Source organism: Ostrea edulis, chromosome 9 (genome assembly GCF_947568905.1).
Source record: "Ostrea edulis chromosome 9, xbOstEdul1.1, whole genome shotgun sequence".
NCBI classification, from domain to species: domain Eukaryota; kingdom Metazoa; phylum Mollusca; class Bivalvia; order Ostreida; family Ostreidae; genus Ostrea; species Ostrea edulis.
The window spans coordinates 55,000,286-55,017,819 of NC_079172.1; the positions used below are offsets into that span (position 1 = coordinate 55,000,286).

General features: G+C 34.8%; 1 protein-coding gene across 4 annotated transcripts; it reads left to right on the forward strand.

Annotated features, from left to right (window-relative positions):
• The first annotated feature begins 420 nt into the window (after positions 1-420).
• LOC125658087 (rho GTPase-activating protein 19-like) lies at positions 421-17,301 on the forward strand. 4 transcript variants are annotated; one of them, XM_048889187.2, is made up of 12 exons: positions 2,037-2,635; positions 2,775-2,832; positions 6,233-6,460; positions 8,374-8,466; positions 8,639-8,848; positions 9,125-9,345; positions 10,497-10,583; positions 10,799-10,924; positions 14,186-14,416; positions 14,891-15,079; positions 15,951-16,262; positions 16,410-17,301. In XM_048889187.2, exons 2-12 carry the CDS (start codon positions 2,796-2,798, stop codon positions 16,491-16,493), a joined length of 1,818 nt encoding a protein of 605 aa, XP_048745144.1. In that variant the 5' UTR covers positions 2,037-2,635; positions 2,775-2,795; the 3' UTR covers positions 16,494-17,301. The 4 variants fall into 4 exon arrangements, with proteins under 4 accessions (XP_048745143.1, XP_056005624.1, XP_048745144.1 ...); XM_048889186.2 differs by lacking the exons at positions 2,037-2,635; positions 2,775-2,832 and adding an exon at positions 421-695; XM_048889185.2 differs by having other exon boundaries at positions 2,037-2,832.
• Positions 17,302-17,534: the final 233 nt, after the last annotated feature.

Below are 17,534 nucleotides of genomic sequence, written 5' to 3' on the forward strand. Positions count from 1 at the left end.
ATGAACTTATCTTGCAGATTACTCACATATAACTGATACTTATATTGATACAGTTAAGGAATTTTTCATCAAATGAATAAGTACTGTAACATATCAATATTATGGTATCTCACAGTTTTGATGAACATTTGGTAGTAAACTTAAAAACATTATGTACACATTTCAGAATGGACTGACAATAGAAGTGTGAATTTCTAGGAAGATTTAACACTGATATACATGTGCTTTGTAACTGTACTGGAGGAGTCAGAGTTTTATCATGTTGTATCTCTGTCTTGTCACCAGTGTCAACACTGATCCATTTTTCACTCACCTGTCATGGGTGTTTAGTAAAGTTACATGGTCTCAAACAATGTTATCAGGAGATGAAATCTACACAAGCCTGGTCAGCTACTGGGTCTGCTCATAGGCAAGCATAGAAAACTGGGCTGCAAGGCTTCAAGAGCTGTGGGGAAAAACTGAAAGAGAAAAAGCTGAAAGTCTTCCTAGTGTCTACATTTTAACAAGATAATTAGTATTCTGATAATTACTGTCACGGGTGACTGAGGATTAGAAGCAGCTGACTTTGTGTTACACCATTTCATGTTTCTTTGTAACATGTGGTTGGTGTTAGTTTTATTGTGAATGAATTAAGTTTTGACCAGTGACAATGTACAGAATTGATACTGATGGATTCTTTGAGCAGATTATTGCTGGTAAGTTTGTCCTACATGATTGGAGAACCCATCTTCTACAAGGGTCGTCTCCTGGGAGTGTAGCTGTTGGAGGGTTATGGTAAATTTATGGTGCTATCTAATAAAATCTAAATGAAGGTCATGATTGCAATTTCATTGACTAAAATTTAGGGGGTCTCCATAGACAAAGCAATTAATTGGCGATTGCCAAGTTCTTTGGTCATTGTTGTGTGAATATGTCATGACCTTAAGTGTGAGAATAGCTGATCTGTTTCAACAGGTTTTACAGAATTAAAGCAACTAACTGATGATTTCAACAGAGCGGAAGAAAGACCCCCATGTGCTGTTTTTGTACTAATAGTTTCCTTCACTGAAGTAGGTGTGATACAGTTGAAAATTCTCTCCTGAAGTCATTGAAGGATTTTAGGTCTGTGTCTGACAAGTTGTCAGTAATGTGCAGTGGAAATTTTTATTCTCTTCTTCATCAGTCCTCTTTAGGGGATGTGGAGTGGATCAGGGTTCCTTACCATATGTGTACATGTATAATGCATAGCTGACACTTTTGTCTTGGGAGATTTGCACCTGCCCTTGTCATACAACATATGTTTCGCATTTCATATTGATACAATGGTCTCTTGTTAAATACTAGGTCAAATCTTTCCAGTCAACACTGATGTAATTGTAAACAAACACAGTCCCTCATAGCTTGTCCAAACTTCACATTCTCAAGCTCTCTAGCCACAGTCTGTGTGAATTAAATGTAAATGAAGAGTTATGCCCAATGTTGTTCTACCCATTTTCTGGAATCTTTAGCAAGTTGTTCAAGATAAACACTAAGTGCAGAGTTGTGAATTTGACTACAAACATTGTGGAATAACAATTGTTCTTCCAATCTTCATGTATGTTGGGATCAATTACACTACCAGGTTTTTCTGTATTTTTGGTGATAGGTGTATACAAAGTGAGTCCTATTTATTTGTAGTATCAAATTGTCATTTATTAGTTTTATTTCTTATGTTTTCTCTTTAGTTGTACTTTTTTCTGTTTTATTGGTTCCTATGATTGTCATTCGATGGAAATATTGATAACTGAACTGAAAGTTGGATGAGAGTGGTTTAAATTGAAATTGGTTTGTTAGTAGTTTTATCTCATTGTTTGATTGTGGAGTAGATTGCATTGCATGGAACAAGTGCTTCTCAGATATAAGACACTAGATTTGTTTTATTTGCCTATTGATTGAGGCTGTATACAGCGTTCTTTTGATGTTATTGTGTAAATCACATCGTTTGATCTACTAGACTGGTCAGTAACTTGACCAGCCACCTCTATCATTAAGTGGAAATAGAGGAAACCCAAGTTTTACAAGATAAATTCAATTTTATTTATTTCCTTTTGAGCCACTTTTATGACTTGGACCACATAAATGCTCTTTTTGATGTTGTAAATAATATGTCCCTTTTTTGATGTTGTAACATTGATCTGTCCCAAGGGTTTGTTTTCAGAGTGTAATTGCATGGACAGGACTTTTCTGATTGGTAAAAGCCCTGTGTGATTTCACACTTTTCACTCTGCCCTTAAGTCAAAAAGTCAAAGGAAATTATCATCCTTAAACTGCAGAGAAAACAATGCACTTTTGATAATTGTTTGCAAAAGGAAATTCACTTTTGCTTGATTTATTTGAAGGACCCCTGCCTTCACTGCCACAGTTTGAGGGAGATTACCTTTTTGTTGCAGTAGGTTTTAGACATTGGATTGGCTTATTTTGAACCCAGCAGGGATCAAGAAGATTTGACCTGATAAAGATGATGGGCTTGTAGGGTCTCTCTGTTTTGAGAAAATACACTCAGCAGGGCAGTATAAAGCCTGACAGAACACTGACTGGCTTCACTATTGAGAGTGATCTTTGGCTAGAGGACCTCCTGCCCCCACACTCCTCCCATATGTTGTGACATGAAGTACATGTATGTTGACATCTTCATTCTGGTCCTGGATTTCTGTGATTACTTCATGTTTTAATTTGGAATTTAAGACTGCTTGAAACCAAACTTTTGGGACTCTGAACTTGTTAGTATGTGTACCTTGGTTTTGTCTCCTTTCCAGCAAAAATACTACAGGTCACGAATGGATATATTCTTCACAGATTTCTTATATGATGACTGTAAGTTTCAGAATTTAATCTATTTTGGAATTTACTTATTCAATCATACATTTCTAAAGATTTGTTTTTAATATTTTACTTGAAATGAATTTTTTACTAATTAGAACTGAACAATTGTAGGCATTTTGTATTGTGGAAAGTAAAATATTTGTCCTTTTTTTTTTCATGATGTAAGTTCCCCAGTACTCTTCTTTAAAAAGTTAGAATAGTTTGTGTATTTTTTAAATGCTTGAACATTTTTGGGTATGTGTGGAAATTTGCTTTACTGATATATATACCAGCTTTATAAATTTTAAAAGCAATTGCAAAGTTTGCTAATCATAAAGGTTGTTATTTAAATACTTGTGTGTAAAAATTTAGCCTTTCAAAATTGTATTTAATGAGATATACCCTAGCTTTGCAAATTTTAAAAGCAATTTGCAAAGTTTGCTCATTGTTGAATAAAGGTTTTTTTAATACTTGGACATTAATATGTGTAGAAATTTAAACTTTCAAAATTGCATTTAATGAGATATATATCAGCTTGGCAAATTTTAAAAGCAATTGCAAAGTTTGCTCCTCATTAAATAAAGGTTGTAATCTGCTACTAAGCTTAACTTTGTGAGATAAATGTCATTACTATAAGCTTTAGTTGTGTCTCAAGCATTGGAGACTATCTATACATCAGTCACTGGGGATCCAAACCAATGATAAGTTAATCTTCCAATTTAATTACCATACAGGTCATAGATAAGCAGACCTGCCATAGTGTAGCTCCAGTGATGAAGGATAAGACACAGTGGGCTTCACTGTGTGTGTTTGTTTTCCTCCTAGTACTGAGGGGGGAAACTACCATATCACTGATTTTTTTCTTTTTCTTCTGAAGTCCCAATTTTTCATTTCATTTCTTTGGTACATGGATTCATGAATATATTGAAACTCCTCACCAAAAGGATATCCTTCCATTATAGGTTTAAGCAATCTCGGCCAAACAAATAGAATGTCTCCTAAGCTACCCACATGTCAACCCATGTTGGTCAAAATCGCAAGTTTAGTGGGGAAAATGAAAAAAAATAAAAGATGTATGTGTAGAATGAATCTTTTGATTGCTTTGTTTAAAAGCAAAATTTTTATATGTCACAATATTCCATATGTAATATATACATGCATATTATCTTTTTAAATTAATCCTTTTCTGTAGGAGAAAGAAAGTCATTTACAAAAGAAAAGTGATTTCTGAATTTAAAAAGTGATGAAAATGTTGACTGTTCTCAGAGACTGTTGTACAGAGAAAAATTTGAGTGTGCATTCTGCAATATCATTTTTAAAGTTATTCTATGAAACACAAAAATTCATTTCTTATAAAAATGGTGATACTGAAAATTTTGATGCCCTTTGGAACAGATGGAACCAAATATTTTCATAGCTCTCTCCTTCTTTCTTTCTCTCTCTCTCTCTCTCTAAAAGAAATAAACACTTCTGTAATTCTATATTACATATATATGTTATGAAGATATACCATGAACTATTTACAGGATGTTGAAAAATTATTTTAAAAAATATAAAAGAAAGAAAATGTTGACTGTACAATTCAGGAAATTAAACAAATGTCTAAATACTTGCACAGTAAACCAAGTTTAAAATTGTTGTCCCTCTGTTGCCTATTTTTCTCCACATTCTCATGAAGTGTCAAAAAGTGTCAGAAAGGCTAGAATTTACAGTTACAAGGTCCCCCCAGATTTAACAGGTGAGTGTTAGCTTCTACCAAAATTGTTTTTATAGTGCCCTGCAGAGTGTAAAATGAAGAGAAGTTTTAGAACTCCCCTGCCACAGCTCTGTAAATGGTCCTTCACCTTTATCAGACTGCCCATTACATGGTATTGTTAGCTCTACCAAATTTTATTGATTAGGTATGGGGAGGCTGGTCATCTGCTGACCATTATTAAGTTTGGAAAAGGTTGACATTTCTGTAGGCATATGGTCAGTAATATTCATCACTAGTATTGAGTGCTAGAGATGCTGATCATCATGTAACACTGTTTGTGTGGCATTGTCTCTATTCATTACATCTTTATATGTATGCTTCATGTGTTGTGCTGATTTGAGCTTGAGAATTTGAAGTTGAATCCATTTTAAGGTAAACTTGACTGCATTTTGTATTCTACCCTTCTGCACTTTAAAATGGTATTTACTAGACTACATTGTGATAATACGAAGGGAAGGCTTTTGAGGCTGTAAATTAATGGTCAGATGGTCAAAAAAAATGATATCCCCTTTAAAGGTTCAGAAGTTCCCTAATTACTTCTGAAGACAGTCAATCATCCTTTGTTCAACAAGGGGAAATTCTGTTTTACAGGATTTTAATGGATGTTGGAAGAAATTATAACTGTTGTTTTTTTAACTACAACACAATGTTCTTGTTGGATATTTTATAATTATGTGCCTATTATCAGTCAGGCTACTGCCCTTTAGGTCAAAAGTGTCATGGGCAGTAAATAATTAGTATAAAGCAGGACATAATCTTTGGGTTTTTTAATGGTTTGTTTGGTTTTTTTCATGAGTTATTATATTAAGTGCTGCTTTTTAGGGAAACTGCAGGGTGCTCATTGAAATCAATGGGTAGCTGCCTAATTACTCATTGGATTCTTAATTAGCCATTCCATAGCACTTTACTGCTAATTCAGCTTACACATGGACCCCCTGGTACTTAATACCCTCAGATGAAATAGAATTTTCTATCACATCAGTATGAAATATTGGTAGATAAGACTTGTTCATTGGGACAGTATGCTTGGTTTAGTGAAACAGTTTTAGTGTTAAGGAATTTTCAGTCAGTAAATTTGATAACTGAAGTGCAACCTGGTGAGTTGATTTTGTTAATGGACTAAGTCATCGTTTGAGTTACTGTACATGGAAAAAATTTAAACTGAAAATTTTTGATATAATGCAATAAATATGATGCTGTGTACAAAGAATAGTTCTGATTGAGAAGGAAATGTACAGTAACCAAGAAAGCCTTGGGTCTTATGGATTAAATTGGATGAAGGATTTCCTCTAGGACCCTAGTGTTTTATACTATTTGATCATCAATTGCATTATTTGGTCGGTCTTTTTCATGTCCACTACTGGTGGGGAGACTTATTAATTCATTTCCTGTGATGTTGAGTCAATATTTGAACAAGATGGAAAGTCCTGTTAGCATTTGTTATATAGAAAACAGAGTAGTTGCTTGCTAAAGGAGAGCATAAGTGTTTTGATGTGTTTTTTCTAATATATTTACTTTTTTTTTTCCCTTTAAGTTAACAATTTTTAAAATCTGTTCTTCTATATCTGTTCATCACATTTTTGAGATTTAAAGCAGTCCTTGAAATGTTGATATATTGAAAAAAAAAATTAATGTAAATTATTTATTTTTTCTCAGCATATGAAATGTCGACCCCTGCCATCCGCCGTCGACACACAGATGCAGACAAATTGGTCAACAGGCTGAAGAATTCCATGCCAGACAAATTTCGAGTCATGGTTCAAATGCATCTGTCCTTCATTTTGGATTTAAATGGATCTAAATTAGAAGAAATGTTCAAAGAACCGGAAAAAGTGGAAGTAGTGTCTAAAAGAAAAAGTGCTACTCCATTCTCTAAAAAGAAAGGTAAAAAAAAATTATATCGTTGCAATCAATGTTATGCCATTTGGTTGAAACAATCCCAGTTTAGGTTTTGAGGTGATCGACCTATTGCTATCTGTTTTCATCCACTCTTCAAAAAATCTTCTTTACTCTTGGACATTAAGCAATCAAACTGTTTGCATGATTATGATAAGCAATAATTGAGAAATTCATAACCCTTGGGTTTAGGGTTCAGGATGAGGCTAAGTTGGTCTTATATTGAGATACATTAACTACTTCTTTACTTCTGGACATAAGGAGGAAAAATGATTATATTGAGCATCGATTCATCTACCATGATTGTGAAATTTATGTCTCCAGGGCAGGGTTTGACACTAAGGCACGTCTGACCAACTGAGTCTACTAAATGACGGGTAAAATGTCGATTTACTAGTCCGACTGGTCGTGTTGAAAAAGTAAACAAGAAACTTTAAACAATAAGATATTTTATTCTTAACTAAGAAAATAACTGTAAAGAGTTTGCGAGCAATTTTGAACCGCGTGATGACATAATTTCTATTATTTTCTAATTTTCTAATAAATAAGTCGCGATCGGAAGTGATGTTTTACGACATCTGCTCGATGATGGGTGTAAAGTTGCGTTTCAGATAAATAGATATAAATTGAATTCATTTTCATTTAAGATAAAACAGTTTATTTGAATTAAATATAAGAAAGTGTTTATCAAATTAATAAACTACGTCGTAAACAGCCATTTTTCGGTGTTGAGATATGTGCGGGAATGTCTCTATATATTCAAATACGACTTCTCGTCCTCGAGGAAAGATGTCCCAAGAAAGAAAAGAAAAAGGTTGGGAAGAAACAAAGCAGGGATTATGAAATAGAAATTCAAAAAAAACAATTGAGGTCATTTTATTCTAAATGAACTAAAGAATATCCGTGCCGGATAGAATTTAAAGAAACAGAAAATGTGTTTGAAAATAAAAGCATATCAGATTGATTGACAAGACTAAAGATTTTTTGTTGTTGAGACAATCAGATAAGGATTAGTTCAAACTGAACGTTTGTAATTCGAAGTAAGTAATTAAATATGGAGAAACTATCACTTTTTTCTGTACAGTTGGTCAGGGCTAGTGGATGTAAAGTCAGATCTAGTAAAAATCATTTGAAGTAGCCCGATTGGTCTAGTGCTCAAAAAAGTAAATGCCAAACCCTGATAGGGTTCAGGATTTATTATTACATGAGCAAGCAAGCATGATTGAGCTTTCTACTGAATATTCATAGAGAAGATTTGGACCCTATGATATGATGGAAATGTTTGTGTATTAGTGATTTTTATGCTTCCCTTAAGAGAAGAGGGGCATATTGCTTTACACCTGTCAGTATGTTAGTAGACCACATGTTGTCTGCCCAATATCTTGAGAACCATTCACTTGATCATAATGATATTTCAATTGTGGTTGGTTATGAGTAGAAGAGGACCCCTATTGATTTTGAAATCACATGGTCAAGAGTCAATCCATTCTGGACATAGGAAGATGCTGTCTCCACAATATCTTGAGAACCTTTGCTTGACAGACATCAAACATGGTACACTGGTACATCCTAAGGAGTAGGTGATCCCTATTGATTTTGAGGTCACATGGTCAAAGGTCAAGGGTCAATCCACCCTGGACATAGAAAGATATTGTCCACTCAATATCTTGAATTGTTTTGGCACTACTGTCAATTAAATGATACATGTGTAACATGTATATCCCTATTCAATTTTGCACCATGAGGGGGTACATGTTTCTGAAACATTTCTGTTTAAAATTTCATGCTCTGACAGAAGACATGGGCTTTGGAAAATGATGCATGGTGCTCGGGTGCTTGTTAAGGCCCATAGGCTTCTTCTTATAGTTAATTATTCTAAATGTATAAATTTTCTTTTCCAGATAAACACACCAGTGTTCTATTTGGGGCTCATTTAAGTGATGAAAATATCGCTCGTATATATCCGCTGATAGAGTTCCTTAGCCGTCCAGACAGTAAGTGCAGATAAGTCATAGGTGTACAAATTGAATATTTCCTGAATTTTGCATAAGACTTATTGACTGCTTTTGTGTGCATTTGATCTTGAATTAAGATTTTCAAGTCATTGTAGATAATAGTTTCACTTCAGCAATACTATAGATGTTTTGTGACTGCTGTGAATTTCAGATTTAAAGACTGAGGGTTTGTTCAGAAAGACAGGAAATGTTTCTCGCCAACGCTTGTTGAAGGAATGGCTAAATGAGGGGGTGGATCTGTGTTTTGACCAAGAAACTTTTACACCCCATGACTGTGCAACAATCCTGAAAAACTACCTGTCTGACCTCCCCGAACCTCTGCTCTTGGACAGACACTACCAGGCCCATCTACAAGTTGTTGGTAAGTGGGACACTCTTTCATGTTTCTGATTCAGTACATCTATTCCAAGATTATGGATATTTTAACCCTCAAATATATCGGGTTTTATGCAAACCATTATGATTTGCTTTTTATTAATGACTTTCCTTACTAAGTAATATAAATGCTGATTGAATACAGGTATATATATGAAACAGAATGGATAAAGTAATGGTCAAACTATTATAGCAATATCTTAGATCCGTAGCTCTTTAAGTAATGTTTTTTAGTAAGTATTGTTATCTTTATAATTATCAGACATGATGTCATGTGCTGTGTTGGAGACAGAGAAGATTAAGGCCCGCAGTAAACAGATGAAAGCTCTGCAGCTGATGTTTCTGGCTCTTCCCCCAACAAATGCCCTTCTCCTGGAGTGCCTCATTGATATGCTTCATCGAGTGTCAAGAATCTCGGAAAACATGATGACATCACAGTCGCTGGGAACTGTGTTTGCTCCTTGTTTATTGTGCCCAAGAAAGGTGAAGATCTGATGTTTAATACAGGGTTCGACACTCATCAGAATTTGGACTCGCCATTTGGGCAACCTAGGTACTAATCTCAGGTTGCCCGAATGGGTTTCAGGTTGCCCAAACAAATAGTACTTCAGATGTATTCCTAAAATTTATTGCATTTCTATTTCAGTTTCAAACAGAATCTCAATAACTCTCTTCTCGCAAACATCGCTTTCTCACTCTTAACCATCTCCTTACAGTCACTCTCATTCTCTCCAAAACTTTCCATGCTCTCTACCACTGCATTCTTCTCACTTCACTCTGAGCAACATTAGTCTATTTGCAACTTCATTCACACTATATTTCAGATGGAATAGCTGAATGGACCCAAAATTGAAAGAAAAAAACCCAATCAAACACTGTTTTCATTCTCAGATTTTTCACTTTGTTTCAACCTAAATTGCTGTTTCTGTCTTTAAAGTATACAATTGTCCTTGTCTTGTGTCTGGAATAGGTAGGTTATGTATTTTGTTTTACCACTTAAAGTCTGAACGATGATGAGCTAGGAATAAAGTCGGAGATAACGCAAGCATTTTGTCATCTTCATAAATGAGCCACAGACATCCCTGGGTGAATGGTGTCTCTTTAAGGTTTCCTTTATAGTTTATCCTTTTCTTAGATTGTTTAGGCATCGGTAACCCTGGTTTCTTTACCCCAACAAGATTGAATGTCCATGTTCTTTAACCGGATGTTTTGCTCTTGCGTAATAAAGTGCAAATTGGACATCTCCGGAATTCTTAAAGACGACTTCCGTTATCGCACCAGACCAAAATACTAATGAAGTATTACAGACTGGATTTATTTCTTTTCACATTATTTTGAATTGTATTCATTTTCTAAATGTATACAAATTTTGTCACAATCCAAACTCGTCACCAGCTTGCCATTTGGGCGAACTACCAGTAGGTTAACAAACGGGTCATCAAAAATCATTACTGGGTGGAAATGATGAGGTGACGAGTGTGAACCCTGTAATAGGTTTTAATGAATTACCCTTTGTAATACAAATTCTAGAGCTATTTTTTGATGGGGGTAAAATTTATGAGAATTCTTTTTATGATTACAATCAGTTGTGCAGTATATAAATCTTTCATTTCCTGATTATTTGGTTATTTCAGATGCCACCTGAAGAATTGCAAGTTATCACCCCTAAGCTTAGTCAAGCCATATCCTTTATGGTAGAAAATGGTTCTAAAATTTTTAAAGTGAGTCAAGCCTTTGACAGATATTAACAGATACTAGTATACAAGGCAAATATTAACAGATTTGTTATCATTTATTATGTAAATGTGTATATATGATAAATTTCATATATTGATTTTTAATGCAATTCTCTAAAAATATAATCAATTTACATCAATTGACAATTTGTTTTTAAAATTTATGTTCAAGTACATGTATGTGTACTTATATTCTGTAGCCACCAAAAGAACTAGCAGCAGACATAGCCAACTTTTGGCGAGAAATGGAAACACCTAGCAAGTGCAATAAGGTCAAGAGTGATGGTGACCATGAGAAATCCAGCTCCAGTCTGTACAGTGCCAAGGTACACTTTCATTGTGACACAATATTTCACAAATAGCTTTCATATGCTACAGAAAGGTATTTATTTATTGAAGGGAGACATTATAGAATATTTTGTGTCTGTCTATCTGCCTGTCTGTTTGTCATCATCTGTTTTGTTGTGACTCAATGTCTTGAACAGTTTTGAACAAATGTAGTTGATAATTAAAGGAAGATGTATACATTTTTTAGATATTTTTGAAGTCAAGGGTTGCAACAGACCTTCTCACTAAGTTTACAACACTTAGCGCTTTCATTTTTTATACAGAGGTAGTTGATCCTACAATTCTGCATGGAAATGTCAATCTAAGAAAAGAACCTACTCACTACTCTCTCTCTCATTACAAACATGAATGAATTCTGTTTCATTAGCTTTAGTAATACACATAGTTCTCCCCTTCATAACTGAGTCAGTTTAAAGGACACATCTCGTGTTTTCAAAGTATACAGAATTATATGCATTTGCCTTCCTTATGCTTATAGAAATTAATTGTAATAGTTTGTTCGCTGAAGTATTGCGATAATTAGCCACAATACGGACTCAAATCTAAGCCCCAATTTCAAAAACCCTAGTTGATTAGATAGGTAGTCACGTGGTACAGTGACATCATATGCGACCTTCGTCGATCAAGTTGTTGTAAAAGTAGTGTTAGATATTTTTTAAAACATAGGTTTTAGGCGCCTAATTTATTTACCATGGATAACATTTATTTCGATGTTGACAAATTTCCCGAGTCTTATATCTTTTAGCCACCCAAATGTAGCGAGGAAAGCGAGTATGTTCAATCTGCATTTGTGAGTAAATAATGTTTACATGGGATCGCTGTCTAAACACTATTTGGTAATGCCATTTCTTTAAACAACTGTAATTAGCGTTGTTACTTTTCTAAAATAAACAGTGCAATTATTATTAAATTATTTTTGGATAAGTTAGATAGGCCTATATTATGATACAATTATGTATCATTGACAACTAGGCCTATTGCCATGGGTGTATTTCGAAAAAGGAAAGAAAAAAAGAAAAATGATCAAATTTATAGTGAAAATCACAATACTTTTAAATCATTTTATTCAAGCAATTTTATTCATCATTTTTTTAATCTACACGTTGTTACTTTAATTAGGAAGTGGGAGCGCGGCGTGCTGTTATTATTATTATTATTATTATGTTTATTCAGGCAAAGCATCAGATAAATTACAAATCTTAATCACATACATTGTAAAATACATTAATAATGTCAATTAGGGATCACAAATGAATTTTTGGCACATTGCTATCATATGTACGCAATAGCACTCCAGATATTATCACAGCTATAGCCACCAACAACATCATTATAAAAAAAATACATGTTATTGTTACGTATGCGTTCCTTTAAAAAATGAAAGCATTATAATTCAATTCAAAGTTGGGAAATATCATATTTTATTATTTATAATTGAAAGTTCAATTATCTTTTATCTTTAAATTTCTTTTTTAAAACTACCAGTTGGTGGAAACTGCAAACACAAGTTCTGCCTATATGTTGTTACAAGGTGAAGGTCAGTTTGTGCGAGTGTGTATTGAATTTGAGAGCAGGACGGAAAGCATATGCCGTAGGCCTATATGTAACAGTGCGTAGCTTCGACAGAACCATTTTCTCACAGTTTATCTACATCTTTGTCCAAGTGCTTGTTTGAAAAAGTACTGGGACAAATTCTACTGATTTTTTTATGGCAAAGTCGTTGTGCCAACAAAAAATATTCACATTTTGTCCATACCTTCCTTCAAAAATTGAAAAAAACAGTCCAAATCCTCTCTACTGACAGCAAGTATATCCTTAAACGGCACAAAACATCCTAATGCAGTGTTATTTACAAGCCGTTAATGTGATAATTGGTTTTTTGTCAATTAAATCTAATCTGTTTATGAAATGGCTAACAACTGTTTTCAAATCGTCTCGCTCGAGGTCGCATATGACATCACAGATAATGGCGCGGAAAATATCGAAGAAAATATGCATATTGCAGGATTTGAATTTCATCGCTTTCAAACTCGAAAACTACACAAACTGTTTCATTTAAAACACATGTAAATTAGTTTTAGGCATGAAATGAATTAATTTTGCTGAAAAAATTAAAAAGTTTAGAAACATGCGATGTGTCCTTTAATAGTTTATGTGTGTGTTGGTTGATCAGCATTGTTGGATACGAGTGAGTGGAAGACGAGATCAGCTGCAGGTATCAGACAGTGGTTAATTTGCTGATTTTTTCTGTTTATACACATCTTTTTGAAGAACACATACATGTAAGATACATGACAAGATGCAAGTACCTGAATTCATTGTAAAGACATAAATAATGCAGTATTGCTAGACTAAGCCAGCTTTGATATCTACTGAATTCATTGTAAAGACATAAATAATGCAGTATTGCTAGACTAAGCCAGCTTTGATATCTACTGAATTCATTGTAAAGAGCGAGTAATTTATTGTCGGGTTCGACTTGCAGCCGCGACAAAATTGGCGAAGCGAAAAATGCATGCCTCGTCTGATACGGGTTTTCTTTTCACACCATGTATTTTTCCGTATCAGGTAACTAACTAACTGTGCAACGAATTTATCATGTCGAAGACTTCTAACTGTACATGTATATCGCTTTGCCATTTTGTCATGAAAACACCCTGTACCAGGTCTCTAGATGTGACAAATCTACCCCACTGATAATCATAATCATGCAGGAATAATACTGGGATGAGTCTTTACAACGATGAAGGAGATTTTAGACACTTTTTTTTCTTTCTGTCTCAGTGGTTCCAGAGAAAGGAAGATATCCGTTTGAAAGGACATGACCCTATATTCTAAATTGATTCCCCTATATTTTAAATTGAATCCCCTATATTTTAAATTGAATCCCCTATATTTTAGATTGATTCCCCTATATTTTAAATTGAATCCCCAATATTTTAGATTGATTCCCCTATATTTTAAATTGATTCCCATTTCCCCATGGATGGTTTATGCACAGTATACTATACTTGAAAGTAGTCCCAATGTCCAAAGTAGTCCCAATTTCAAATGTTTCAATCATTTGAAATGATTTTGCTGAAGAATGATCAGAGAAGCTTGGTCAAGCATCTGGTCCAGGTGAGCAAAGAAAAGAAAACATTTTTGTTGTAAGAAACACTTGCTTATATTTCAGCCACATGAAGTTTTTCATGTGTTTAATCACATTGCTAAATGTTATATTTGAGGGTTTTTTTTAGAAGTACGGAAGTACGCAGGCGGTAAACACAGTGATTTGTTTTGCTGAGAGGAAGTCCTCCAGTGACTCGGATTCTGATACCCAGGTTGCTCTGGCCAAACTGTATGCTCATGTACAAATGATGCCAGATTCCTCGAAAAAGAAGAAATTACTCAAGCAGTTCAACCAGGCCAGTGGTACAGCTCCTCCCAAAAAACACTCCAGGAGCAGGACTTTGGGGGAACAAATAAAGGTATCTATTTGTTCTACATTTAATTAAGCATTTGAGTTTTTATATGGAAAATATTCATACGTGTACCTTCTACACAAACATTCTATAGTATTGATGTGAATCAGGATTGTATTCCCTCACTGAATTGTTAGACTTCTACACAAACATTCTATAGTATTGACGTGAATCAGGATTGTATTCCCTCACTGAATTGTTAGACTTCTACACAAACATTCTATAGTATTGACGTGAATCAGGATTGTATTCCCTCACTGAATTGTTAGACTTCTACACAAACATTCTAAAGTATTGATGTGAATCAGGATTGTATTCCCTCACTGAATTGAATGACTTCTCACTTTGGTATAGTAAGCAGTAATTGTAGCTGAACATTCAGCTAATTTTATTTTGATGGACAAACATCGAGAGAGAATGCAATGTCCAGAGTTACACATGATTTATGTTTTAGTTTATTTTAATTGTTTTCCTCCACAGAAACATTTTGGAGGTTTACACAGGCATCACAAGAGGAGAAGCTCCAATGAAGCCAGTAAGCTGACAACAGATTTACCCTGGTCACTTACAAAAACCATCAACATTGATGAAAATGATAATAATATCCACCACAATGATGTGTTCATCACAAAAACTCCAGATGGCAAGACAAAGATAGGACTGAAACAGGTACACATCTTGTCAACAAAAATTCAGAGGCAAAAAATACATTCTTTGGTATTAAAAAGTTTGGATACGTTTTGTCTGAAAATTTATGTAACCATATACCATAGATGTCTGTATCTCATATAAATAGTTACAGTATAATGATGACAAGGCAAGGTATTTCTCTTCTCTGGAATTTAAAACTTTAATGTAAAAAATTATTTAATCTATTACATGTTTGTTGCTAAGTCTTTGTTTTGTCATTTCTTGTTTGTTTCTTTGTTTGTTAGCCTGGCAGTCCTGTTACATGTATGTTTGTTTCTTTGTTTATTAGCCTGGCAGTCCTGTTACATGTATGTTTGTTTGTTAGCCTGGCAGTCCTGTTACATGTATGTTTGTTTCTTTGTTTGTTAGCCTGGCAGTCCTGTTACATGTATGTTTGTTTCTTTGTTTGTTAGCCTGGCAGTCCTGTTACATGTATGTTTGTTTGTTAGCCTGGCAGTCCTGCCGTTACATGTATGTTTGTTTCTTTGTTTATTAGCCTGGCAGTCCTGTTACATGTATGTTTGTTTGTTAGCCTGGCAGTCCTGTTACATGTATGTTTGTTTGTTAGCCTGGCAGTCCTGTTACATGTATGTTTGTTTCTTTGTTTGTTAGCCTGGCAGTCCTGTTACATGTATGTTTGTTTGTTAGCCTGGCAGTCCTGCCGTTACATGTATGTTTGTTTCTTTGTTTATTAGCCTGGCAGTCCTGTTACATGTATGTTTGTTTATTAGCCTGGCAGTCCTGCCGTTACATGTATGTTTGTTTGTTAGCGTGGCAGTCCTGTTACATGTATGTTTGTTTGTTAGCCTGGCAGTCCTGTTACATGTATGTTTGTTTCTTTGTTTACCAGCCTGGCAGTCCTGCCGTTCATATAGTGGACCTGAGCAAAACCCCAACCCATCACAAAAAGGTTAAATCAAGAAAGAGGCAGAACAGTGGTAGTAGTGAGGGGAGTATTCCGGAAAAGCGACCTTCACCTGAAAAGATCACCAAGGTTCCCTGCACAGAGAATGAGATTAACTACCTTGCCAGCATACCCCATGAACGTAGACACTGCCCCTGTACCCCAAAACAGCTGCACATCAAACCCATAGCCATGGTGTCACCGATGAACCAGTCTCCAATATCCGAGTCTGTCAAAAAGATTTCCTCCAGATCACAAGTAAGACCTCATGCAATTGTTCCTGACTCAATAATTACTGATCCAGGCTTTATTTAAAGCGTCATTCCAAATTCACTGGAAAATATAGTGTGGGAGAATACACCTTTAAAACATGTGTTTATATTTACATGTATTTCCTTTTTCCAGAAAGCCATGCACACTCCTCGTTCCAGAACACCTCTTCTAGTCATCCAATCACCGACAAACATTTCTAGAGAAAGTGTGCTGTGAAAGATCTTATAGTGTCCAATAGCTAGTGCTAAACATTCCATATCAAAGTCACAAATATTTGTTGTGTGAAATTGTACAGAAAGTGCTGTGTATATCCTTTGTACAGTGTATATAAAATAGTGGTAAAATGGGGAGACAACTTCATAAGTTGCGGCATGTCTGTGAAGACAGTGGCAAAATCTCCCTGCATTATAATTATATGTAATGTGCCATTACAAACTTCTCACAGAGGATTAACATGTGATCATTAGACAAACTTCTCACGGAGGACTAACGTGATAATTAGACAAACTTCTCACAGGGGACTAACATGTGATCATTAGACAAACTTCTCACGGAGGACTAACATGTGATAATTAGACAAACTTCTCACAGGGGACTAACATGTGATCATTAGACAAACTTCTCACAGGGGACTAACATGTGATCATTAGACAAACTTCTCACAGGGGACTAACATGTGAAATGCATTAAAATGCTTTAAGCTCATTTAAAATGATGGGTGTTGAGAGAGATTTTTACATTGTAGTGCTTAGTTCTCTATGCTGATCTGTTCTCCTTTCTACCTTCACAATCTTATCTTCATCTATTCTTAGACTAAGGCACTTTGATAATCCACTGTTCCTCACACCAATACTCTATGAATAGCAACAATGCTGTATGATGAATTTATATGTAATATGGTCTTGGTGTGTATTCTTTTTGTCAGGAGATTACTAAGTACATGTATAAAATAATTATTACCTCATATAAATGTATTAATACTATTTTGTCTTCTGTTTAATACATAATTAAAGATGAAAATTACTGAATTTCTATTTTAATGTGTAAGGTTAAAGACTTGGAACACAACCACAATGGCAAAAAATTTAGCACATGCAGTGCACCATTGAATATTTAAGAAATGAACATCACTTTTGAGCTGTTCATGGTCAGTATGAACGGATTTGGATTTGAGGCAAATTCTGTGAATCGCGCTAGCGATTCACAGAGAATTTGCCTCAAATCCAAATCCGTTCATACTGACCATGAACAGCTCAA

Bases quoted from the DNA above. Each gene is read 5' to 3' on its own strand.
- LOC125658087 (XM_048889185.2), top strand. From the start codon at position 2,745: ATGTGTACCTTGGTTTTGTCTCCTTTCCAGCAAAAATACTACAGGTCA. The intron at 14,417-14,890 runs GTATCTATTTGT...TTTCCTCCACAG, and splicing joins CTTTGGGGGAACAAATAAAG to AAACATTTTGGAGGTTTACA. The intron at 15,080-15,950 runs GTACACATCTTG...TTTGTTTACCAG, and splicing joins CAAAGATAGGACTGAAACAG to CCTGGCAGTCCTGCCGTTCA.